General features: G+C 42.3%; 1 protein-coding gene across 1 annotated transcript in view; it reads right to left on the bottom strand.

Annotated features, from left to right (window-relative positions):
* Positions 1-26,779, bottom strand: part of hmcn2 (hemicentin 2) — a 61,695-nt gene extending 34,916 nt beyond the window's left edge. The window contains exons 1-22 of the mRNA XM_008419228.3: positions 24,364-26,779; positions 21,149-21,219; positions 20,676-20,834; positions 19,978-20,100; positions 14,721-14,892; positions 13,226-13,332; positions 13,014-13,134; positions 12,649-12,912; positions 12,401-12,545; positions 10,934-11,055; positions 10,413-10,685; positions 9,867-10,008; positions 8,353-8,480; positions 7,566-7,679; positions 7,321-7,479; positions 7,033-7,227; positions 5,693-5,788; positions 5,463-5,590; positions 5,213-5,357; positions 3,401-3,513; positions 2,131-2,290; positions 821-980 (exon numbers count right to left, since the gene is read on the bottom strand). Coding sequence (XP_008417450.2) covers positions 821-980; positions 2,131-2,290; positions 3,401-3,513; positions 5,213-5,357; positions 5,463-5,590; positions 5,693-5,788; positions 7,033-7,227; positions 7,321-7,479; positions 7,566-7,679; positions 8,353-8,480; positions 9,867-10,008; positions 10,413-10,685; positions 10,934-11,055; positions 12,401-12,545; positions 12,649-12,912; positions 13,014-13,134; positions 13,226-13,332; positions 14,721-14,892; positions 19,978-20,100; positions 20,676-20,834; positions 21,149-21,219; positions 24,364-24,634 — 3,368 coding nt within the window. The 5' untranslated portion in view covers positions 24,635-26,779. The remainder of the gene's footprint in view (positions 1-820; positions 981-2,130; positions 2,291-3,400; positions 3,514-5,212; positions 5,358-5,462; positions 5,591-5,692; positions 5,789-7,032; positions 7,228-7,320; positions 7,480-7,565; positions 7,680-8,352; positions 8,481-9,866; positions 10,009-10,412; positions 10,686-10,933; positions 11,056-12,400; positions 12,546-12,648; positions 12,913-13,013; positions 13,135-13,225; positions 13,333-14,720; positions 14,893-19,977; positions 20,101-20,675; positions 20,835-21,148; positions 21,220-24,363) is intronic.
* Between the last annotated feature and the right edge of the window lie 47 nt (positions 26,780-26,826).

The following is a 26,826-nucleotide window of genomic DNA, read 5'->3' as shown; positions in this document are numbered from 1 at the left end:
TCATTTCCTCCGGAGTCGCAAAGTGTTGCTGCAAAGAACAAATCTTTACACGCCCCGCCTGTTTCCACGGGTCCCACATATGCAAACGGCGGGGTGTGGGGGTTGTTCTCACAGATGTGTTATTCTCATCAGACAGAACTTGTAAAGAGTCAGCATGTTGTTTTACAGCTCAAACACTTCTGGGAATCCAAGCATCAGGCAGACGGTATGCTTGAATCTCTTTTTCTGTCAGTTCATACCCCCCCCCCCCCCCCCCCCCCAGCTTCCTGGCATTCCACCCCCACTGTTTCCTTTGCATCCAGCTCGCACAAGTCTTACAGTAACTGAGTCACCACGAGTCTCCATCCCGTAGCCCCCGTCGTTCTCCTATCTACCCTACCCCAACCCGTATCTCATAACTAGACGACATGCGCCGCAGGCTGTCTGGTTATGAGATTTTGTCTATGATGTATTCAATATGTTGCTCCGATCTGTCAGCCTGTCGGCACCTAGGGGTGACAACACATAAAAATAAGTTACCAGGCCAGATTTCACCAGATGTTTCGCTTCAGCGCAGACTGTGGGTCAGGCCTATGCACACACAAAGCTTTCAGTGGACTGTCACTATCTCTGCCTTACTCCACTTTCAAGGAATCATCAAGAGAAAAAAAATCAGCAGTACTTTCAAATGGATGCTTCCCATCAGCAAAATGCCCTTGTGATACTAAATGTCTGACATGTTGGCAAGGTTGTTAGAAGAACAAAGGTGGGAACCATGGGTCACTCTCCAGTTAAGACTAATATGACTGCATATTGATTGCCACAGAAACCATGTTCTTACCCGGCTGTGACGGGGGGGATGGGATGTCCGTTGCGGCTCCATGTGACTAATGGGGAAGGACTTCCCTGGGCCTCACAGGGGAGAACCACCTCAGTCCCCACCTCCGCCGCCATCTTAACAATGTTGTCATGGCCGCTCAAGCCCATAATCTTTGGCAGACCTTAAAAAAAAATTAATGGAGGGACGAGTTATGGCAAAGTCATTCTTGGTCTTTTGTCTTGTAAAAGACCGAATGCACCTATAGCACTGCAGCACCTGACTCTTTCACATTATGTTAGGCTACAACCACAGACTTCAGTGTATTTTTATTGAAATTATATGTGATAAACTCTAAATAGCACATAATTACTTTGGTGTGTGTATCCGTATTCAGCCCCCTTTACTCTGATGCATCCAAATACAATACAGAGCAACCAGGTGCCTCCAAAAGAAAGTCCATGTGTGTGTATATTTTGATCTAAGCAAAAATTCAGATGCTCTGTGAGGGCCTCACATGTGTTTAAGAGAAGTTTAAACAAGAGGTAGGATATAAATCAGTATCACATCTCATAAAGGACACAGAACACAAAGTACAGCCGTGATCCGACCAAGACATTACTGTCTTCCTAAACAGCCTGGCCAGGCGAAGAGAGCATTCGACAGAAAAAGATGCCAAGATGCAAACTGCAGAGGAGCAATGGAAGACACATATTTACGGAAAAGTCACAAGAAGATAAGAAATCTGTTTCAACTTTGCCGCAGGTCAGGTAGGCAACACTATAAACATTTGGAAGAAGATGCTTCGGTCAGATGAATTCAAAGTTGACCTCATTAGTCTACATGTAAAAAAACGACAACAAAAAACACTAAGGATGGCACCATTATTGATTATGCTGTGGGAATTCTTTTTTTTCCATATTCAAAGGGAAGCTAGCCTGAGCTGATGAAGAGGTAGATACAGCTAAATACAATAACAGTACAATTTTGAGATTGCAAAACAATCCTAAACATAGAGCCAAAGATGTAATGGAACAGTTTAACATATTCATGTTTAAAATGGCGTAGGCCAATATCAGGTCAATATCTAATTGAGAATCTGTGGACGAAAAAGACTGGCAGCTGCTATTACAGTAAAAGGTGGGTCTTAATTCAAAGGAGATTCAATTTTTCAAGCAAGTTTTATCCCCGTCTTTCACAATTTGCATCCTTCAACATAAAACCTTAGAAAAATAAAATGAGTTTGTGACAACATGTGAAACATTTCAAGGTATGTGAATGCTTGCAAGTGAATGTCTGTCTAGGACATTTGCTGTCATGCTAGTTTCTCTTACTGTTGACACTCAGCTGGATCTCCCGGCTAGCGTAGCCCACCGGACTAGTGGCAGTGCAGATGTAGATGCCTGCATGGTCGGACGCGGGGCGGGGAATGTGGAGGTATCCGTCAGAGTCAGGCTGGAGAGAGGAGCCGTCCCTGGGTAGAGGCTGCCTTCCCTGCGAGAATGGCAGGTGCAACAGCAGGAACACAATTCATGGTAAAAGTAAGAACCACACCAGCGCGGAGACACTGTGCTCGGTTCAAGGCTTGCACGGCAGCCTTTGATGTCAAACGTAATTACAGACCACCCGTTGAAATGCTCTCTATTTGCAATATGCACAGAGAGGAAAGTAGCCAGCTGTGAAAGTGCTTGCTTTGAACATTAAAGAAAATCCTTTTGCTGATTTGCTTTTATCTCAAGAAAAAAATGATTTATGTAAGAGCAGAAGTCTCTAAACAAAAGGAGATTCAGTTAATTATGTGGAAAAAGAAGATTGTTGACCTTACCCCAGTAGTTAAGAAGATATAATATGAGCTGACACAAGTTTTCTAGACATAATGATCCCAGTTTTTTTCTGTCTTGAATTGCTGAATTCATTGTGTAAATTGAAATGTGTGACCATGTGGGTCAACCTACGCTTGTAGAGAAATTATTCACTGATTAATCAAACACATCACTGTTAAAGCAGGCAGAGGAGTTGGGCAGTATTGGCTGCTTTAATTTTCATGTTTTGCATCCTAATTGAAAAACAAAAAACAAAAGCAATCTGCTTCTGCCCGGATGCACAAAACGTTTTGGGTTTTCCTCTCAAGATGTGAAGAAGCTACACACAAGAGGTTTTAAATAGATTTCTAAGGTACTATAAAATCCTGAGTTATTTTCCACAGCCCAGTAGCAACAGGGTAGTAGTTGCCATGGTTACAGCCTCTCTTTTCAGAAGGATAATCAAGGCTTGATTGCAGCACAAACTATTGTTGTTGGTGTTAAGAATATTCTGACAGACAAAAGGAAGCACTAGATAAAAAAAAAAGGAAAGTGTAAAAAATAGGGTTTATGTTAATGTAATCACAATAAATTACAGTAGTTGTGTAAATTATAACGGCCACTCGACAGTCTACCTGCACTTCAGAGGCCTTTGTATTTATTTACTTGTGCATTATTAAAGATGTTGGAGTTAAACAGAATAAATATTGCATTAGTTCTTTAATAATAAGAGAAGAACACGAAGGCATGAATATATAATCAGTCGGTGGAGTGGATTTGGACTGCGTGTGAGTTCACCTACCTTGGACCAGACAACAACTGGTTTGGGAACTCCGCTGGCCTCACATGCCAGCGTTATGGCTACACCCTCGTTGGCTATGTACTGGTATGGGCCGGCTCTGATCTCAGGTGGCACTGTGGAGGAAGAGGGTGGTAAAACAAAGCTGTCTGACCGTGAAGAACCTGTCCGTAGCACTGCCACTGCACCACACAGCCTGTCAGTGTGGGGTAGCATTTGAGGTATGCCTTAATTACAAACTGATGACAAATTATAATCTGCCCTGTCTGTCAATACATGCCTACAAACAAAACGGCCCGATCATCAAAGCATGCCGTAAATGAATCCCCTCTCTGTGATTACAGCAGGTGGTTGAATCATCAACATATTTCATGCTCAGCACTGAGTTGGCACATTTTCGAACCCGGCAGTGTCCGGCGGAGAGAAGCTGTAAAACGAAAAACCGAGCAATGAAGCTTTGCAGCGCATAATTAGATGGTAAAGTAAACCAGTCTCACTGCGATCCATCAAAAACATTAACATGAAACTAGAAGATTTTACTCTATTAGTTTAGCAGGAAGTGTGAACATTTTAGGCAGATTGAAGTGAGATCCATAGAAACTTTCAATTGTTGACCTCAAACTTTGGCTAACTCAGTTCACTATCTGTAGTAACTGTGACTACTGATTTATTTATCTCATCTCTCCTCCAGGTAAAGCTTGTTGACAGTCAAAGGTTTCTGGGACTTTTAAGCTTTGAAACGAGAATATTTGGTGTTTGTGTTTGCGACGACTTTAAACCAATTCACTCATGTTAAATTTTATAGTGAATAAAAGCGTAATATATTCAGGTTATTGTCTAATACTTTACATGAAGGAGCAACACGGACCTCGATGTGGATGCTTCGGTTGTTTATTGGTAACCAAGACAACAGAACGTAACATTGCAACCTTAATATGCTCGCATGTAGTTAGTGGCTGGTTGAAGCCACTAACTTCAACCAGCATCAGTACCTAATAAATATCAATATATTTACTCTTATATACATTATTAAAACCTGTTTGTCCAGGTGAAAATAATAAATAAAGCAATTACTTCTGCTTTCAGCTCTCTGGTAGGAGCATTCCTCCTTCATCCTTCACAGTCTGAATTATTTATATATTTTAAAGTGTCTATACTCCAATATGCAACTTAAAATAGTCACAGAATGACCATTTTTGCTTTATTATCTTAACTCTCTTTTAGAGAGTAACCACGGTGAAATAATCACACGTTACAGCTGTAGACCACTGGGTTGTAATCCTGACTAGAGCGCTCCTTGTTTTTTTTTTTGCTCAGATCATACAAACACTGTGAAAGTGATTTAAATTTAGGAGTGACTCTATATAAATTATAATATGCATAAAGTGTCTGTGTCAGAATCATTTGTTATACTTTTTCTACTGAAAACCACAGTTTTTACAACTAGACTGCATTTCCTCTCTGACGCAAGCTCCTAAGTTATGACTGGAGCATTTCATGTAGAGTTCAATCCATTTACACATTCTAACAAATTTAAAATGACTTTCTTGAGCTGTTACACCATAACCACTAACAACAAAATCCTTCCTGCAGAAGGAAGATTAGGGGGTCATTTACTAAGAAAAAAACAGATGGATTTGGACAAAGTGGAAACACACACAGATAATTGACAAAGTTCCAGGACATGAAGTTCTGGGGGCTAAGGGTACAAAGTGTCATAGTTGAAACGCGCCTACAGGGTAAAACTTCTTCCTTGGCCTACTTTCTTGGCCGAGGAAGCTTTCTAAGCTGCTCCCTCTTTCATTAGTTTCCTACCTTGCACCTCCAAGCTGACTGTAATGTTCGTGGAACCCGCTACGTTCACTGCAGTACAAACGTAAGTCCCAGTGTCTTCTGGGAGGGTTCTTTCAATGTACAAGCTGCCATCACTCCTTATGAACATTCTCCCGTTCGCTTGAACCTGTTCAAGCAATAACAAAAAAATAAAAACAAAAAACAAACACACGCTTAAAAAAAAATTAAGAGAAATATTGGAACAAATACATTTAATTCAAGTCAGGCATACAGGTTTTCCATTACTGGACCAATGTCTTTCTGGAAGCGGTATTCCATCCAGCAACATGCAAGGGATGCTCAGGGACTGGCCAGCGCCTGTGGTGATGATTGGTGGAGCTTGGGCTAAGACAGGAGGCTCTGTAGGAAAAGAAAGTAAAAAATAAATAAATAAAATAAATAGAGCCAGGAAGTGTGAAAATGAGGCTTGTTGGATTGGTGTTACTGTTGCCGAAAGCCTACCCAGTCCAGTGACACTAACTCTGGCCTCAGCTTTAACGGTCCCGAACTGGTTCTTGGCTTCACATATGTATACGCCTTCGTCATGCAGCCACACACCTACAGTCAAACACACGCCTTTAGAAACAGATCACATGTGGCACGGGAACATCTCGACACTCACTCTGAATAATCTCTTTATGTAGAACATCGAGTCTTAGAAGCTACAGCTCGTAAGACCTCTCCTCAATAACCAGTGTTATTATTGCTTTGACGGCCCTGTAATTACTGGTTTAAAAATAGAAAAAAGGGGGGATTAATGATCTTAGCTCAGCTGCCAGCCAGCTGACACACACTTCCCCTCCTTGGTGAATTCCCTGGACATTACATGTGGTAAAATTGACCTATAATTAAATTCTTGTGTTAGCTAGCCAGCTGATGGTTACAGCAGGTAATGACGGGTATTAGCGACACTGAAAGTCAGGACAAAGACCATGAAAGTAAAAACAAGAGGTGGATGGATGTTGGGGATTGCCGAATGCGGATTATTTGCTGTTTTAAACCAAACAGGTAAAAATTTTAACAGACTGAATAAATTAGGTCAGTCAGGAGCTTCCGCAGTGACAGATGCAGTCCATAAAGAAACAATTTCTCTTTAGCAATATTATATTATATTACAATATTAAGGACAATATTGTGCTTAACATTGTCCTTAAGGACACCCTTCTTTTTTTTTGTCTGACATTAAATCAAATAAACACTTTCGGTATTAAGTCAGTTAGAATTACCATAACGATTTCTTGAAATGTACAAGTTTACATACTGTATTATCATGTGATATAAAATGTGAGAAAGTCCAGATAAATATGCTGTGGTTGAGCAAACGTTTGATAATAATTCATCATTTTTTCTGAGGAAAAGAGGGAAGGGGGAAGATCGAAAGAGCCAACTGTGATGGTGGGAACATCAAACTATGTGGATGTTTTGCTGCTTCTCTCCTCAAAAAAAAAAGAAAAGGAAAAAAAGACAGCGGTGTTAAGAGAAACTATGATGTGAAACACATCAGCTAAAACGATTATTCAGGATGGGTCTCCAAAACGGTATTTTAATCTAATTTAATATCAGACAGTAAGGGAAAAAGTATGATGTGAGTATTTGGTTTCAACTGTGTGTTTATTTAATCTCAACAAGGTGTTACACAACATTAAAAAAATGAAGTCAAGAAGAGGGACTGAAAATATGGAGCTTTTATCCAGTTGGATGCTTGGGAGCCATCTTTACGTGGTTCTGGCACCTTTTCCACAGTAACTCACTTGGGTCAGCGCAAGTAAACTAGTATTAGCCCCAATTCAAAGCACACTCACTTTGAATTGAAAGATGGCCGCTCTCCGTCTGCATTGTCCTGCTGCCGCTGTCTGTCCTTGCGAGAATCTGCCTGCCGTCCTTCCTGCGCCAGCTCACCGTCGGCTGTGGGAAACCTCGGGCGATGCAGGGAAGGGTGATGTTTTCCCCCACGTTAGCGCTCACGTCGGCCGGTGCCTCGGAAAACAATGGGCCCACTGTGGAGGTGGAAGTGGCACAAGATGACTTTCCCTTTGTTTGGGCTTGAGAGTAACACAATCTTTATGCAGAGCAGTAAATTGCGGTCTTACCTCCAACCTCTAGACTAACAGTGCCAGTGGAGGTTCCAGCAGAGCTGCTGGCCACACAGTTATATTGACCGGCATCGACTTCCTGCACGCCTCGAATCTGCAAGGTCCCGCTGTGCACATCCTGCTCTACGAAAGGAGCAGAGCCCACCTCGAGCTCACCTGGAAACACAAACAAAGCAGCTGCTTTTTCAACCGAAATATCCCCACAGCCGTGGCAAAGAATGAACCGTTTGTCTTCGACTTACCTTTGAACCAGCGGACGAGGGGAGGAGGGACGCCTGTGGCTTGGCACGCCAACGTTGCGTCACTACCGACAGATACTAGCACAACCTGCTGAGTAATTGTTAATCTTGGCACCTCTGTGGGGGAAATATGTCAAAAAAAATTTATATTTCAGCAAAACACAAAGATAAAAAAAAAAAGTTTAATAGATACAACACCTTGCAAAAGTATTTCACACTGCTTAGATTTTTTCTTCATCTTCTCACAATAAAATAAAATGTATTGGAGTTCCTTTGAAATAGTTGAAATTAAAAGGACAACTTTCCAATTTTCATTCTGCTAACATAAATCTGCATGGTTTGGCTTTCAGTGACATATCAGAAGGATTAATGATCAAAGCGCATTCATGTGTTGAAATATCCTATCCAAAGTCAAGACCTGAGTCCACACAGAAAATGTGTGGGAAAACTGGAAAACAAAAGAGGCTCCAGATGAATAAATACTTTTGCAAGGCACTGTACATATCTTACATGCAGACGTCTGATTTGACAGATCAGTGTTGTTAAACGTGACATTCAGACTCGGCGGGTTTATAACACCGGGGTTGCCTTAGGGAGGAGGCTGCCACTCTCGATCATTGTTAGCGTTTCCGTCAAGGACGGGGCTGACAGCTCTAACTGACACTACGGCTCCACCGCTGTCAGGACTCACAGAACAAGGGGAGAAATATCTGACGGTGTGTGGCACAGACAGGATGTGGCCACACTTGCGACATAACAGTAACCTGCAGCAGACATCTGCAAAGATTACCTGCATACGTTAGCGACGCAGACCGAGAGACGCTCCCGGCCTCGTTGGTCGCCTGACACGTGTAGTCCCCGGCGTCCTCTGGAAGGGCTCCCCGAATGGTCAAAACTCCATCCCTGTTTAGACTGAATCTGTGTTATACAGATGACACAAAATGATATTATTTGACATGCTCCAATGTAGAGATAGAGAAATCCTCTTTCTAAAGGGGAAATGTTTTTATACACATGGAAAGTTCAGATACATACAAACAGCTTCAAGAAAACCTTTCGCAACAAGTTGGCTTAATATTTTGAACCCAGAGCTATTGTAAGGTGACTTTCATTCTTGAATTTTTTCACACTTAGTCATGCTAAGATCACAAACCTCTATTTTTTCATTGGATTTCTATGTGTCAGACTAACACTGAGTAGTTTTGAAGTGGAAGGAAAATGATACATAGCTACTTTTTGCTGCAAATACAGTGGCAAATCTTTAGGGAATGTCTTAGCCTTCTTTTAGGATTTTTTGACTGGACCGTTCTAATGCACAATTCTTCTTTGAGCCAAGCCATTTTACATAGCTCCGGCTGCTTGTTTCGGGTTGTTGCCTTGCTACGCTAGCCTTTTTTAAACCAGGACTTTCCTGCGTTCAGCTCCATCCCACTTCCCATCATCTCTGACCTGCTCGCTTGTCCTTAATAAAGAAAAGCAACGACACATAATAATGCTGCCACCACCATGTGCAACAGTGGGAAGTAATACCCAGTGTTAGTTTCGGCCAAACGTAGAGTTTTGCCTATTGGTCAAAACTTTGGCCTCATCTGACCAGAACGCCTTCCTAAATGTTGCTGAGCCGTCAGAATGGCTTGCGGTAAACAGTTAAATCTTACTGCTTCCCTTCGACAATGACTTTCTTCTCCCCACTCTTACATAACCACCGACTCTGTAGAGTTGTCCTGTCTGAACACTGTCCCACTTGAGGTGTTGATCTTTGCCTCTTGAGTTGCCAAGGGCCACCTGGCTTATGTTCTAATTAATGCTCTCCAAGTCCAGCTTGTCAGATTTAGGTGGATAGACATGTAGCTTTACTGCTGTGCCATACTCTTTCAATAAACAATGGACTGAATGGTGCTGAGGATATTGTTTTATGATCTAACTCTGCTTTAAACTTTTCCACAACTTCCTCCTGGTTGTGTCCCTTTGTCTTCATGATGTTGTTTGTTCCCTAATGTTCCCTAGTAAAACCTCTTGGGCCTATTCCTTGTAGTTAGGTGATTTCAAAAGACAACTGATGGCAGTCGATTTCATTTAGGGGTATCAGAATCATTCATTCTAAAAAATTAATGATTTCATTATTTTTTTCCAAATCAATGAAATCCAAATGAAGTACACTGAACTTTGTATTTGTGAAGTGATAAAACTTGAAAAAGGTTGGAATACTTGAAAAGTGCAAATTGTTTTGGGCAGTGTAAAAGTCGATGATGATGATGATGACACTCCACGGTTCTCCGTGGAGTTGGCTTAGCGTTCCCTTACCTCGGCTGATTAGCTAGAGGCACGTTTCCATGGCTCCAGAAGACCTGTGGAGGGGGGGAGCCGGACGCCGAGCAGACGAAGCGGATCTCGTCCCCTCGGGAGAACGTTTGGGTCTGGGGGCGAACTTCCACAGAAGGAGCCTCTGCAATCAGAGTCAAACACAAGCAAACAGAGAAACAGCGATGAGTCAGAGCGCTGTCGAGGCAGCATGATGTCATTTATAACTTCCTATCAGAAGATTAACAACCGTAAACTCAAAATGAATAAACGTCTGACATCATGACCGCCAACAAGTTTCGCATTTATTTGCCTGTTTTCGATCCTTACTGAGGGGCATGTCTGCAATGAAAAACACATTTTTCTCTTAACATCACATTTGGCTGATGAGCTCAACTTTTTTTTTCCTGTTAAGGAAGTAGCTCACTCTGACTGCGAGGAGGTTAGGGGAGTAATGGAAACCAGATGATGGGAGCCTGAGAGGAGCCATGAGGCCCCGGCGTGTTAAGTGCTTACGCAGATGATCCACAGGGTATCTTCCTTCCGTACCTGGAACAAGAAGCCACACTGTGATCTCGCTGCGCCCGTGGGCATTGGTGGCCTCGCACCGGTACGCCCCGGCGTCCTGCGGCCGAACTCCGCTGATTTGCAGCGTCGAGTCGGCCAGCAGCTTCGCCCGGCCCGCTCGGGCGTGGACGGCGCGGCCAGCTCGATGCCACGTCAGGTTGTGACGCATGTGGCCGTCCACCTGACAAGACAGCACGGCCACGCCCCCCACGGAGGAAGTCACGTTCACTGCGGGTCTCAGGACCGGAGGAGGCTCTGTGTTTGTGGGAACGCAACCAAAACATAAAAGTAGAATTATCAGCGGTGGACAAACAGAGCAGAAATAGTTTACCTTTTAGAGCCTATGTTTGTGCTGGCATGCTCAGCGTCTTGGAGATGTTTTAGACATAAAGCAAGGATTTCATAAAAAAAAAAAAATCTTGGATCTTCTTTCAAAGCTTTGTAAAGAAAGACAGTGATGTGTGCTAAACTCCAGAACTTAAACTCATTTGTGTGTCGTATACCTTGAATGGTGAGCTGCGTTAAAGCCCGTCCTTGTCCTGCGCTGCTCTGTGCTACACACTCGTACATGCCTTCATCCTCACCGGATGCATGCGCAATCTCCCAAGATGCTACAGCAGAATTCCTAATAGAAAAACACATGCTGTAGGTTAACAAGTTATTACTTTTTTCCAAGCCAAGGCTCAAGTAATTGATAGCTTAAGATTTATCACACCGGAAGATAATTCCAGCCATTAAGATTAAGCACATTTTAAGACATTAATATATTTGTTTTTACTTTTTCAAAACATTCAGTCAACATACAGACATGCTGCTGTAAATTATTTAGGATATTAATTTGAAGCAATTTAAGTTTGACAAAAAACCCCAGCAAAATTAGAGGTTAGATGTAAGGGGCAAATACATTTTTCTGTTGATGTTGAATTTCAGAACAAATCAGACAGGAAGTGCTTTAATTAAAGAAGTATAAGTACTTTTGTATCGACATGGTTACTGCCTAAAAATTACCTCACTTATTCACTATGTAGCCAATATGAATAAATGTGTTTTAGAGGATAGACTCTCTCCCACTGGCCCTATTTGTTCGTCCATTCATCCAAAATTTAATTAAGTTTTGAGATTTCCATGTTATTTGCGGACCGTGAGAGCAGTTTTGTTTTGATAAACCGGAAGCATTCTGCCGCTTCTGTTGGCACGCATGGCAGTAAGGAAGAAAAGCACGCAAGCTGCCATGGATCAGGCAACATGTGGCACACAGGTTAGATTTTTGTTTGTTTCCCACTGGCTTCATATTAAAAAATGCTCTCAAACCACTCAAAAAAAAAAGTAAAAAAAAGAAAAACAGAAATCTTGGAAACTGCGGTTTATTATTTTACACAGATATCACATAGAACTACATATGTACTACACCATTCGATTTGTCTACACCTCTGTAACTTAGCTGGAAGCATGAATCATGTACTCAAATGATTTACATTTACTGGCTTACGTTTGATTGCATGAGATAAAAACTGACCATGAAGGTGAAGTCTGAGTCTGTGGAGAGTGAAACTAGGGTTTAAGCCGCAGGCTCTCATCTGTGGATAATCCAGATATAGTTTCACCAAAATTCAGTCATACTTTATAAATGTAATTTAATGCAGATTATCAACAGACAACAAAAAAATAGAAGCTTTCATTTTTTTATGATGACACAATTGACTATGTTCTCCAAAAACACAAAAAAATGGGCTGTGTAGCTTGATTCTTGACAGATGAGCCAATAAAATGCAAGAGTCAGGCAATACTAATGCCTTGCAGCCGTGTTCACTGGGGAGAGTAGGGAGCAACTTAATTAGCGATGAAAGGGGTCATGCATGCTTGAAGGCGCCGCGTCTAAAGGAACCTGACTGGAAGTTAGACCAAACTCTGAGGAAGAGCATTAGGAAAACAACGAGGAGGAGGAGGAGGAGGAGGAGGGGGGGACTCACTGGAAATGCTTCTCCTCTCCCAGTGTGATCCCACTTCTGGTGAATCTCAGCCTGTAGGGAATGTCACTCTGCACAGAGCAGCCAATGGTGGCAGGCTGCATGTAAAAGCCCCTTACCGCATTAGGCATTCTCACAGCTGGGGGATCTACAGGAAGGAGGAAACAAAAGGTTAAAAGGTCATGGGGCAGATGGACGAGGTGTTGACTTTGGTGAAATATTTCCACGAGGATTGCTGGTTGTAGCCTTGCCTGGAATGATGTGGGTGTAGGAAACACTCGACAGTCTCTGGAAGCGGAAGCCGGATTCGTCATTGCCCGTTGCCTTGATGAAGAAGCTCTGCGGTGGGGTGCGGAACTCCGGGAGAGTCCACAACCCTTGTTGGCCGAGATCAGAGGGCAGAGATAAGGGGATGGTGCGTAAGGAGCGTCCCGAGGCAGACATGAGCTCCACCTGGCTCAGGTAACCCGGTGGCTTCAGGCCGGTACATTTTAGCATGACATGGGCTGGGAGTCCTGGGTGGGGAAGGGGGGACGGAAATATCAAGTGTCAATTATCTTCAACACACTTTCTCTTTTTCATAAAAATTTAAATGCTAATAGAAGCCTGTCAGCACCTTTGATTGGTCTCTCTCTGGTGTGGTTGAACTCTGAGACAGGCAAAGTCGAAAAGCCGGCCCGGAAATCTAGACTGCTGACCCCGGTGACCCTCAGAGTATGGCGCCCACTGCAGCTAACCTTTAAAAAGTAACATAGCAGAGTTTAATTGGCCAACTGTCGAAGAAACCAAAGAACACATTTTGTATCCACTTTTCTCAAGACAAAGTACCTTGAGTTTCCAGAATCCGGGTCTCGGAAACTTCAGGTTGATGACACGAGCCGAGTTGGGAATATTCAGCAGTTCCTTAAGGCCCTGCTCAGCACCGACGACTTGACCTTGGGGAAAGAAGCGAAAACAGAGATTATTCAAGGTAAAGGTGCCTTGTGAAAGACTTTTACAAGGCACATTACAAAAAATATATTTTACCATTTTACACTGTTTTTCAATCAGAAAAATATGGCATTCATTGTATTCACCTCTCCTTAGTCAGGAGTTTGAAGGACCCAAATTTTGGGCCTAAGAATCTTTCGAGAATGTCTCTACCAGTTTTGGCCATCTAGAGATTTTTTGTACCCCAGTCTTCTTACCAAATTATCTCCAGCTCTGCCAGATTAGACGGAGACCATCGCTGAACTGCAATATTCAGGCTCCAGAGATCTAATCATCAACTCTGTTCAGCTTCCCTGACATACAGAACAATAGCCTCCCTGCCACATGAAGCTGCCCCCACTGTGTGTCATCATGAAGATGGACGGGGTTAGCTTCCTGCCAAACGTAGCTGGCAGGTTTAAGCTCATCTGACAAGAGGATCTTCTTCCAAAAGTATGCTGTGTTCCCTACTTGGCTTGAGGCAAACTACAAACTGGGCTTCTTCTGGCTTACTTCAACAATGGTGTCCTCTTCCCACGCTTTAATAAAAGATATTTTTGTGGAATGCACATCTAATGTTTCCCTCTCTCAGCTTTAGATGTGGATCTTTGCAACTCCCCTAGAGAGTGACCATTGCTTTTTTTGGCTGATTTCTGATTATTGATTCCCTTTCCTGGTGTGCAGGTGAAGAAATGAACAAGTATTGAGAGGGTCGTTTCATTTTCGGACGATGGATTGAACAGTCCTCTGAGAGACGCTGAGAGAAAGACATGCGGAATAAACAGTCAATCAATTAATAACATACTAAATTATTAATTTAGTATGTTATATTGATAATCATTCTGATTATCAATATTTTTTGAAGGGCAATTTTGTTTACATAGACTTCGTAATCCACGTAATTCATGGTTTCGCTTGTGGGTTGTTTTTATTTCTGTTTTATTTATTATTTTCTTCTAGCTAAGTTTTCTTTACAAAATGAAACTTTTGAGCCTCAGAGAGCAACGTTGCATTTTTATGCCATTGTCAATATTAATTGAAAATGGTCTTAAAAAATATTATCATTCATCGCAATCATTTCTGGGGCAATTCATTGTCCAATAAAATGTTTTATCATCACAGGCGTTTTTGAGAGTTTATGGTATTGTTCACTGACTTGTCCGTTTTGTATTGCTCTACCACAATGACTCTTGCTAAAAATACATGAAATTTGTAGCTATAAGGAAAGAAAGAAAATGTGTAAAATGTTGATACCTGTGCAAACCACAGTAAAATGTGTGTTCGAATTTTAAGAGTCACTCATAATTCTGTGAATGTACAAGAAAAGATGGGAAAAAGCAAACTGCGTAATAACCATAGGGGTCGCTGAGCTCGATTTGTGGCGCCGGTCCGCTGAGTGAGACGGTGACCTCCCTGAGACTGGGGTCAAAGGGCACTTCCCACTTGTTTTCCTGGGCACTGTCGTGGTTAGAGGACAGCAGGTGAACTTTCATGGCCTGAACCGTCTCTTCTACCCACTTTAAGACCTGACAGGAGAGGAAAAACAGAATTTTACTACCAAAAACAACAACAGAAAAAAACTTATGTGCAAAGAGACGTTTTCGTCATCCGGCTAACCAGAGGTCTCCCTTCTTAACTTAAAATACACAGCACAGGAACCGGAAGGACTTTTCCTGGCACGCCTTCCCTTCTCTGCTCTTTGTCTTTAGACTTTGCTTTCATCGCTAAAGTATTCCAGAGAGAGGTTTTTGCCTAAACAAAGGACAAGTGAAACGTCTCAGCTGTCAAACTGATAACATACAGTTTTCTGCACTCTCAAGCACATATTCCCAGAAGAGCGTCTCTCACAGTGGAAGTATTTCAGACAGTAGTCTTTCTCCGGCTCTAATGAATCACAGCTTCCTGCTCGAAACGGAAAAGCATCGCTGGATCTGGGGGTGGCAGCGCTGGCTGTGTTTTAGAACCAAACGTGCATATTGAACTGATTTTTTTTTTTCTCGGAACAACCCGACTAAAGATAATAGAAACAGAGGTCGCTGACTGTAACCCACTTTTTTTCCCCCACTTTTCTAGGGAATCCATTAAATTTAAAGGGAAAGGTTCGGTCAGGTGGTGACACACTCGGCTCACTTGGTCATCCCAATGCACAGAGTGAAAGTTATCCAAAAACTGAAATAACCACAGACAGGTTGATTGTACCTAATTGTAAAAGCAGTAATTACTCAGAATATCAAGTCACTCAGAAGCTCTCAGGAGACGCTTCTGTCATTATAGACTTTCAGTTTTGACAGCTGTTTTACTCTCTATGTGTAGTAATTGTGATGATATTGATTCCCACATTTTCCCAGTTTTCTTCCCGTTTTCCCCAGAAATGGAAACAGAAGCCAGAGATATTTCCCAGTGTCTCCTTTCATTGGCCACAACAGACCAAAACTCTTCCATCTTCTGAAAGCTTAACAAGCAACTGACGTCTAGTGTTTATTTTAACCTTGCAGGCATGTTTTTATGTCCAAAGCCGGGCCGTGACACGTTATTTCCAGAAATATCTTTTAGGAAGTTTAAAACCAACAGAAGATTAGAGCAAATTTTTAAAACGCAATCATCAAATCTCTACTTCCTTCCCCACCACCCCACCCCCCCCCTATGTCGTTTCAATTGAGTACTGACAGCAGCTGGTCTCTCTTTGAAAACTGGAAACAGCTGTAATGACTGCCACATGTGCAGTCATCACCAGCAGAACAGGAAACTGCAAACCAAGATGTCCTACATCTGCCTCGGGACGGACAGACGGCGACCGCTCCTGGTTCAAGTCAAGACCAAAGGGAGGAGTCGGTTTGAATCCGCTCAGGGCTCGGACAAAAGGAAGCGAAGGGGTTAGGGTTAGGCCTCTCCCCGTCTCAAACGCCGGGAAGGCGAAAGATCACACGTCCTGCGTAACCTCATCCCGCGAGTCTCAGATGAGCGGGCCTACAGGAAGGACTCCCCTCTGTTAGTCGAAGCAGCTCAACAGATGAATCAGGGAAGGAGAGGCAAGCACAAGCTGGATTATCCCCACCATCCCCCCTGACTCATCCACGTATGAGAAAAAAATATGTATTCACGCTGCGGTTAGGAAGCCTGACTCCAGACGTCCCGGTGGGCAGGGGTCAGTTTAGTCTTTACCCAGGTTTAAACACCGCAACCGCAGACATTTGCTGTGAAATGTCCCGCTACAAATAAGAGTGGGCCGCACCAGATGGAGCCCCTGCTCCTTTCTCGGCGGGGGCCTCGACACACAGAGACCGCTAGAGAGAGGCAGCTCAGACTTAAGAGTGGATGTTGCCTACATTTCATTTTATGCATGAGAACCATTACCACCCCCTTGACTCACTACCGAATCCACATGATGAGGAAACCAGAAGGGCAACAGTACATGCAAATATGCACACCTTTCTCCTCGGAAAAACAAACCCGTCAACTAAATCGTCTTAATGGAAAACAAATCCGACCACTTGATTGGCTATTTTAATGCTGATCGATATTTCCTTGTGTTTAAATATGTATTTGTAGTTTCCTTCCACTCAGTCAAGATTTGAAGAGTCTACATCTTTTTTTTGTTTGTTTGTTTGTACTGTTAACAGATTATTCTATTCCAGCTGTGGATCTCTGCAGCTCCCCCCGAGTTACCAAGCATCTATGAGTTTGTGTGGTTCCCTGTGTCTTAATAAGTTACTCCATGAGAAGTTTTGAATTTTTTTAAATCATCTAACCCTGCTTTCGGCGTCTCCAGAACATTCTCTGACATGTCTGCTGTATTCTTTGGTTTTCTTAATTAAGTTATCTGGATTCTTCACTTAGGTAAGATTCAGTTTAGTGGCTTCAGACTGACAGGGGTTAAATAGATATGGATAACGCGCTTTGCAGAGATGTATTTGTAAAGACACATGAAAACCACGTAATGCTTTTCTTTTCCTTAAAATTATGTGCTAGTTTCTGTTGACTATTACATAAAATCTAAATAAAATGTGTTGAAATGTTCAGTTTTAGTTACCTGGAAGCACGCAAATAATCAGCTAAAAGTCAAGCCCTCGTGTATAAACAGAATTTTAAAGATTATTATAAAATGTACATTTCACACTCCATCATAGCAACATGAGCTCTTCCTCCCTGTATGCACATTCTCTCTCAGATCCCGACCAGTCAAACGTAAAGGCTGTGTTATATAGAGAGTAGAGGGAGCTGCAGTGTGAGGACACCGAGTCGATGCCACTAAGCAGCTGCGTTGGAACGAGCAAAACCATTACAGAGCGTATCCTGGGATTAGAGCGTAACATAAGTGCTCTTCCTCTCTGCACACAGAAAATAAAGGACCCTGTATCTGTCATTTGTGTGCACATTATTAAACTGTTATTAAGGGAGAATGTTTTGGTCAGAGCGTTAGCGCTTTTGAGGTTTTTAGGGATTAAAAGATTTGCAACATTTTCTAAAAATGCGTGCCACACAAGAAGTGTAATCGAAACGGATTCAAGAAAATAAAACAAGCACGCGCAAGCGTGTAACCGTACACCGAAGATCTGCTTGAATACTTGCAGCAGTCGAAAGTTAGCCGTCTGGAGGTGGGGTGTTGGACTGAGACTGGACCAACCCTCCTAATACTCCCATCACACACACAAAAAAATCACATTCAGGCTCTCTTTAAACAGCTGGCAGGATTATGGTGCGATAATGAAACGAGCTGCCCCACACGCAGGCGAATGTATGCTATATGTACAAGCAGGAGCTGACAGGAAACAGACCTACACGCGCACGTACACGCACACACACACACGCACACGCGCACACACACACACACAAACACTGGAGAGTTCACAGGTTCAGTGGGCCACCAGTATCCAGAACCTCTGGCTCCAGCACAGTGCTACCCAGCCATCTCCTGTGTTGACATGCAGGATACCAGTGTCTCTTACAGAGGAAACTCTGGCTTCTTTTACGTCTGACTGGGAAGCGAGCCCCAGTTGTCTTTGGCCCCAGAGAACAGGGAGGGTCGGGGGTGGCTTCTGTTACAAGCTCCTTCCGATATAAAAGAATCCCTCAGCCGTATCGTATGAACAGGAAGTTTTAATATCGTTTGATTAGACTGAATGAAATTGCTGCCGTAGCAGTCTGATAGGCTCTGTGCCTGTTCTGCCGCTGCTGCTGCTGCTCTTTTCCAGACTGGCAAGTAAATAAAACAGCATGGAAAGCTTGGACAACCCTGGTGAAAATTTATGCAGCTATGAATAGCCGTGTAAATACCATATGGCATGGTTGCATTACATATAAGCTGACACATTTCATTCAGCAACAACAAAAAAAAAGAAAAATGCAAGCAAGAATATCAGGTTTCCGTTTTTTTATGGGTTCACAATAAAGCTAACAAAAATGAACTAGTTTTATTGCCTTTTTTTTTATTAACACCAAAATGGGCTACAGGAAATATTCCTAAGCAGCTTGAGGCAGTACATGCATCACTTCTGAACATTCCTCTGTTTGTTAGTTTTATGCACAAAATATAATTAAAGTGGATATGTACACATATGGAGCCACGCTTCCCTAAAACAGAAGATGACAACCATAAGTGGATGACGACATGTCACCTGGAACTGCAGAGCACCACTGTCTGCTGCAAACAGAAGATAGGCTGTTTTCTTGGCAGAACAAGTCATTCTAATTGGAACGTGTTGAATGGATGTGTGATCTCATGCGGACAACACCGAGATGACGGCGGGAGCAGCGTTACCTTTTCCAGAGATTTAGCTATGATTAACAGCATGATCTCTCCAAACCTTCCCCCAGCATGTTTTCCCTCAATAATTAGCTGCAGTAAAAGCAATTTTTTTTCCCTCTATGTCTGAGCTAATTAAAAAGAGATTATACATGTCAGTATTCTGACTTCCCCTACAAACACCACGCAGCTTGAAGAGTCTTTATAAAACCAACTAAGTGACAGAAAATGAATGGGGTCACAGACAGTGTCCTCTGATTAACATTTTTACACCTGCATTACTCCACTATTCTCAAACTCTGAGGAAAAAAACAGACTGATTTTTTCTTTCAACCACTTCCATTCACCCCCTGTGTTTCATATAACCACTGGACAGCTCTCTGCTGCAATATATCCCCATTAAATCAGCGCACCAATACTCTTAAAAGTCTTTCTAATCTAAAATGGACAGACAGACCTCAGCCTGACCCTACCTTTCATGGTAACTGTCACTTTGCGATTACATAAGGCATGAAGGGCACAGCTACCTGACATTGCTCGGTAACCTTCTACTCTTCACTTCTTTTGTGGAGAACAAATCTATAGCTAGACAGCTCTATAGACAGAGACTAAGAGAGTTGCTGCTGAATATTGAGATATCAGTTAAACATAAATGAGTCACTGATGGCAATTTCTGTTTATGAAGTCCTTATTTTAATGAGCCGATCCAGGAATGTAATGCTACATCATTGCACACGACTGCATGTCGAATAGACGAATAGAATAAAGATGAACAAAATGTTGCAGAGTGCCTGATCTTCAATGTTGCTTCAACGCATTCATTTACATAAAAAATTAGATGCTTGAGTCCGTTCTGTTACGGTCTTACCTCGTTCACCTGCTGCTTGTCCAGGTGAAAGATTTGTCCTGAGGAGGTGGCGGCGATCTCCTCGTACGCCCTGTAACCGGGCTGAGAGCGGTCCCCGCAATCTCCGGTCAACACAAATACAACCTGAGGACACAAAGAGTCAGAAGAGTCAGGAAGGGTTTTTTTTATTTGTTTTTTTTTAAGTGGTGGATCAAAAAAGATAGAGTAACGGATAACTGAAATGGCTGGAAAAAAAAAACATAAGCCTTTAAAATGTAAGTAAATAAAACCTGAAAGGTGTGACGTGATTTCTGACGAGTTTCTTTTTCAGGGACAGTGAAGCTTTTTGAAGTTAATGAGAAAAATGATCTCAGCCAAGATTTAGATAAATTCAAGGTTAGAATGACCGAGTCAAAGTCCAGGCTGAAGTCCAACAGAGAATCTGTGCCAGAACTTATTGAACACAAGACATTTCTCTGTCCGATCTGAATGGGATAAAGTTTCTGTCTCTAGAGATATGAAAAGCTGGCAGAAACAGCCATCAAAAGAACGTTTTGACTCACATGTTTCAAGTTTTCATTTGAAAGAAAAAGAAAACCAAACCACATGTACCTTTTTGCTACTTCGTGTACGCCTATTACCCAGATCTTTATTTTTTTAAATACACACAAGTCTCTTCTAAATCTGCACATTGCGGCACAAATTTTCAGTCTTAGTACCTGTGATTGACGGAGCTGCACCAGTCGCAGAACGTCTCTTTTCAGGCGGAAGTCTTTGGCCCGGGCATCAGTGAAAACATAGATGAAGGATCCTGGCAGAGAAACCTCCAAGGCCTTCTTTATAGCTCCTATGCTCATCTCAGGGCAGTCGCCTCCACCCTGTTTGACAAAAGCACATTTACTCATGTTGTGCGTGAAGGATAATGTCAGAATCCGACTTTTGTTGCCGACATTCAGGATGAACGTGTCAGATCTTGTAACGCCTACACGTCATAAACATAATACCAATGAACATAGCAGCATTTCCTCTTGTTGGAATAAATAAATATTGTTGATCTTATCTGCAATTTTTGCTGATGTTACTCTTTGTTAAAGAATTTACCATAATCAGCTGATTGTTTTATGTGGTTGGTATAGAAGAGCTAAATGAATTAGCACTCCGAGATAACTGCTTTGTGTGTTTTCTTTCGCACCTGGACAAACAACTCTTGCAGATCCTGCTGGAACTTCTTCGGGTCAGTGGTGATGGACACAGGGCCGATATCTGCAGAGGTGAAAAAGGTCATCGAGAGGAGATTTACCTTTATCTTTGACGACAAGGAACACTCAAGATAAAGTCATCTCAATATCTTCTGGTTGCAGAACGTTCGTCATAACGCCACCAGAAGAAAATATTTAGTTGTCCCCTCTCAGCAGATTCCAGTTTTACCTCTTTGCATGTTCATGTTGCAGTGATAATAAAGATTAACTCCGCTTTATTTAGCTCAGCTGCTAAGAACATTGACAAAATCAGATAACCAGCAGCCTAATTAATAAGGACCCAAATGATGAAGCCTGTTGTGCTCGGCATGGATCTAATTTGTACACTGGGCACAGCAGAGGGTTGATGCGCTAACAGAATTAATAAATTTATTCATTCTTTTTTCTTAAACAAATAACTGACATCTGACCAAAGCCTCATGGACAAAGACGGAGCAGTCACTTTCTGCCGCCGTCAGCATTTTCATCCGAGCGACTTCCCAAAGGTCTGGAGGAGCGGCAGATGCAAGATGATGGATAAAAGCCAGTTACAGCCTGGTGCTCACTTTGACAGTCTCTGCAGTCAGTCAGTGAAGCAATAAACATCAGCAATGACACAATGAAGGCATTGTTCTTCCTATTGAACACTGCTGCTGCCGCTCTGACAAAGAAGACCCCCGTCAGGTAGGGTGGAGCCTGGTGAGTTCTGCCTTGCGATTGTTATTCCAACTATCAAAAAGAACCACTCTGACATGAAAAACAGAGCTTGCAAACGTGTGTCAGGCTGATGATATTTCATACTCGATCACAATCTTTTTTTTTTCCCCAGTATTGCTGCCTTTCAAGTTGCCTTACTCTTCCTCCTCCTCCTCCTCCTCCTCCCCTTCCTTGTCGATGCCTGTAAAACACTGACAGCACTGTCACGACTCTTTGTTTGTCAGCCGCTGCCGCTTCTTTGCAATCTTGGAGGTTTACAAGGTCCCCGAGGGCAGGGCACATTAAACACAGACAGCATGTGTGGTGTTAGTCCCCACCACCCCCACGTGCTCTCCCCAAGGCTGGCTAAACCGGGGGCAGGGGGAGCAAGAGCTGAGAGGGTTTTCCGGAGACTGGGGTGTGGAGGGGGGTAACTGGGGGTTAGCAAGTGTGTGTATGTATGTTTGTGTGCTTAGAAGAAGGGGGGTTGGGGGGGGACGACTGGGGTAATTACACACAAGCAGCCGGCATATGCTTCTCATCAGAGCACAAACACCACTGGAGGACTCTTATTTTCAAGCTGAAGTTTTTCCAAGAAGAGGACAGATGCTGGTGGGGAAAGACGCTTACCTGTTACTCTACAGAACTCCGGCTTTCCATCTCCACGCCTGGCTTGTTTGGGTTTTAATGTGCTGCCTGCTTCTGAATATATAGGCTGCTCTACAAAGTTCACACTTTTCATGTGTGAAGCTTTCCATTTAAATATGCAATACTGCAACAGCTCAATACGAGGAAATTTAAGGTATACTACCATGTTCAGTTGACTGGCATAGCGGTAGAAGAATTTGAGCCAAAACGGACTACATTGTGACTTTCAAAGTATTTGTGTCTGTTAAACTTTTCTACTTTTTGACCCATTATAGCCATAAACTTCAATATATTTTATTGGGATTTTATGTCAAACTCAACGCCCGCGGGTCAAATCTGGTCTGCCATAGCTATTTGCTTGGCCCTCAAGGCTCTAGAGAGCCACATAGACAGAACTTCAAAATAAGAGCTCTGTGCCTCAATATTGCTTTATCTGTCAAATTAGTCATCTTATTTATATAGTGCCAAACTACATCAATTCGGCAGTATACAATTGAACATTGAAGATGTTCAATATTATTACATTTTTAAAAATACTCAATGACAAAGTTAATATTTTAACCATTTAATAGGTAGTTTCATTAATGCATTCAGCCACAACCGGCCTTTTAAGGGCATTGATAAACTTGATGTGACTTAAAATGGAAATGAGTTTGACACCCCTTTGACATACTAGCACAAAGTGGTGCAAACATATAAAGTTCTTTGCAAATAAATATCTGAAAAGTGTTTCAAGTATTTAGATTTAGCCTCCTTTAACTCTAATACAATCAACTATAATCAACTGGCTTGAGGATGCTTAGTAAACAGCATCCTCAAGAAAGGATGTTTGAGGATGCAGCTGAACTGTCTGAGCAACCATCAGACAGTTCAGCGATAAAAATATCTGTTCAATCCACCCACATGGAAATAAAAAGAATCAACCAACACAAACAGCCGAGAGGGTGCAAGGTGAGTCTGGAGGAGCAGCAGATAACTTTGGCTCAGGTGTGAGAATCTGTCGATACAATAGCCGCAAGTTGTTCCCCAAGAAAAGATGCATAAAACCGAATGTATGAACTTTGCCACAAGCCACGCAAGGCACACAATGAAAATGCAGGAAAAAGAGAACAAAATGTAACTTTTTTGGCCTGCGTTCACACATAGTGTGGCTTTGTGGATGCAATCGCCTTCCTGAGGCAGAGTGGTGGCAGCATCATCCTATGGGGGAGCCAAAACTCTTTGAAGCTGATGAGAAGATGCAGCTACATGTAGAAAAATCTCTCAGATGCTGCAAAAGATTTAAAACAGGGGCAGAAGTTCACGTTCTAAGACGATGACTCTAAACACGCAGATGGAGCCACAATGAAACGGCTCAGATCAAACCATATTTATGTGTTGGAATTACCCAGCGAAGGTCCAGACATCTAGTTAAGAATCTGTGGGATTGAAAATTCATGCTCACATGTGCTTTCCATCTAATCTGTCTGAGCTTAAGTTGTGCAGAAGTTTCACTTTCTAGATGTGCAAAGCCGGCTGGCAGGGGCAACAAGTAAATCTGCAAAAATGTGGCTCAAGAACATATTTTCTTAGGATGCTTAATTTGAATAGGCTACGTCACAGGTTGTGATGTAAAGGCTCAGGTGAAAGAAGACATAATTGCGCTTTAAATTCAAATTATCTGTCACATAAAATCAGAATAAAAATACACTGAAGTTCTTGGCTGTAGCATGACAGAACCTTAAAAAGTAATACTTTTTGCAAGGCTTGCTAGTTAGGAAATTGGAATAAACATGTGAAGTCTTTGCAGCTTTCTGGAACCGATTTGTGTCTGATTGGACCGTACCTGGGTCGTGGAAAGGGACCAGGACAAAGTTTTTGATGGGTCTGGTCCTCCGGCTGAGGGTCTTTTCCAGGATCCGTGAGGCCCCTTCAATCACCTGCTTCAGATCGTCGTACATCGAGCCGGTAACATCGAACACAAAGGCCAGCGTTGAGGCACTGTCACTGGGCTCATCTACCTCCTCAAACCGGGGGAGTACCAAGGAGTCTGCCAAGAGTCTGTGCACGCTGACAAGGAGCGCCAAGACCAGGCACTTCAATAAGGAACCAAACATTTTAAAAATATATATATATTATTATTATTATTCCTCCAAAATGTACAGCATTTGTCCACCAGAATAAAAAGAATAAATAAAGCGAAGAACATGAAGGGGAAAAAAAAAACTAGTTAAATGGTCGTGGGACGGCTCCAGGTAGATAGAAAAGTTCTCTGAAACACCACAGCTCCGCTGAAATGCATCGAAATCGGGTTTGAACAACTTCCACAGCAGAACATCCGTGCGTAAAGTTTGGAGGAGCGTGAGGACTGGCTGTGCGCTGGAGAAAACCCCAGGAGAGCTGGTGCTCTGACGCTTCAAACCGGGGGCGGAGATGGCATTAAAAAGTTCGCAAGACCCAACCTGCTTTTTTTTTTTTTCCCCTCGGCGTGTGTGTGTTTGTAACACGACCCCGCTGGCTTAAACAATCCAACATTCAGTTTGATTTGCTCCATGAATCGCGTGGGGGCCCCTTGTGACAAGGTTTTAGACAGATTTCCGCGCATTACGAGTGGGTCTGCAGTCCGTATATTGAACTCGTTGACAACATTGTCTTAGTAACAGCCGCCTTTTTAAAAATAACCGGGGTTTATATTCAGCTTGACACCGGTCTAATTTTATACGTAGTCCCCGCTGAGAAGTGGCCTCTTGGTGAGTGGAATATCAGGGTCCTCCCATCTCCATCTAGGTAGAAATGTTAGATTATTAATCACGACAGTGTTTTTATATATAAATAAAAGTTTGATTAATAAGAAAAAAAAAAAGATAGGACTTACCAAGATATTCGGTGGTGGTTCTAATAGAAATTAGCAAAACAATTCTATGAATCACAAGACTTGTGATTCATGTAATGAATGGATATTTATATGGGTACAATTAAAATGTAGATATGAAAAAGTGAAATAATTAGGAGAACCTCCTGCAGGCTGGACTTACTGTGTATTGGAAAATATTAAGAAATTCCAGTAAAAAAATAAAGAAAATGCCTTTTATATTTATCAAAATGCCGATTTTGGACATCTCCACATTTATTTGCATGTAAAATGGCTAAAAATCACACAGACATTTTGAAGGAGGGTCTGAAAGTCAGACATTTACATTGGTGTTCTTCAGACTGGCAGCCAGTGAGATTGAAAGAGCTGTCTGAGAACTTTAGAAAGAAAATTGAAGCATGTGAAGGGGTTTAAAAGTTGAAATACTCAACAAGTGGTTATCATTAAGCATGGCCAGATCTGAGCAACCCTGTAGGTCCCCTCCAATAAGCAGACAGAAAGATGTTGACAGAAGTGTCCAAAGAAACAACTGCTTCTTTTGCACAATAAGAAAGAGAGGAAGGTGTAAACTAATACTTCCTTTAGTGAATGTGGACAAGACCAGGACTGCTAAAAATAATGTTCTTCAGACCTAGAGGAGTCTAAAACGGTATATTTGGACACCAGAACAAAATACAACACTACAGGAAAATAACCTAATACCAACTGTGAGGCTGGAAGTGTCATGATTTGCTGCAGCAGGACTGGCCCAGCTCACCCTCACAGAATCCACCTTGAATTCTGACATGTACCAAAATGTCTGCTGGAGGAAATGTGTGCCCATCTGTAATAAAACGAAAACTGAAGCAGGAATGAACCGCTTTAAACTGGACTACGAGGCTAACCACTGGGGAGTAGGGTGTCCTGACTTTTTTTGGAGTTAGAAAACATTTTTAGACATAATTTTGTTCTTTACATTTATTTAAAGCAACTTGTTTTCTGGAAAAAATAAGAAACTGAATATTTAGCAATTTGTTTTCACATGACTGTGTATATCCTTGTGTATAAGTTTCGAATATCCTTACATAAGTGAAGGATAGTGTAGTATAAGTAAGAGCTGTGACATTTGAGTTGCAGCAGCAATAATTTTGCAAAAACAGAGCATATGTGTGGTATGTATGGTATATGGGATGGCTGCACCAATTAAAAGTAAATTTAAAAAGTCAATGGCAGGCTAGGTTAGCTGCTGATCGCATTGAGCATGGAAAATTTTACTATATCAATGTAAAATGTAACACTTTAGTTTAGCACATAAATAAATAGATGCTCGATAGTGACTGAATAATGCAAACAGGCAAAAGAAGGCTTACTTGTAAATGTTCTTGCTGCCCCCATTAGCTGTGGCACCCTGGTTAGTGAGCCACAATGCACAAATCGAGAACAGCTCCAGCATTACAT

This window comes from Poecilia reticulata, chromosome 9 (genome assembly GCF_904066995.2).
Source record: "Poecilia reticulata chromosome 9, P_reticulata-male-v2, whole genome shotgun sequence".
Lineage (NCBI taxonomy): Eukaryota > Metazoa > Chordata > Actinopteri > Cyprinodontiformes > Poeciliidae > Poecilia > Poecilia reticulata.
Note: the sequence above shows the minus strand (reverse complement) of the source record. Positions and strands in the feature narration are given on the sequence as shown.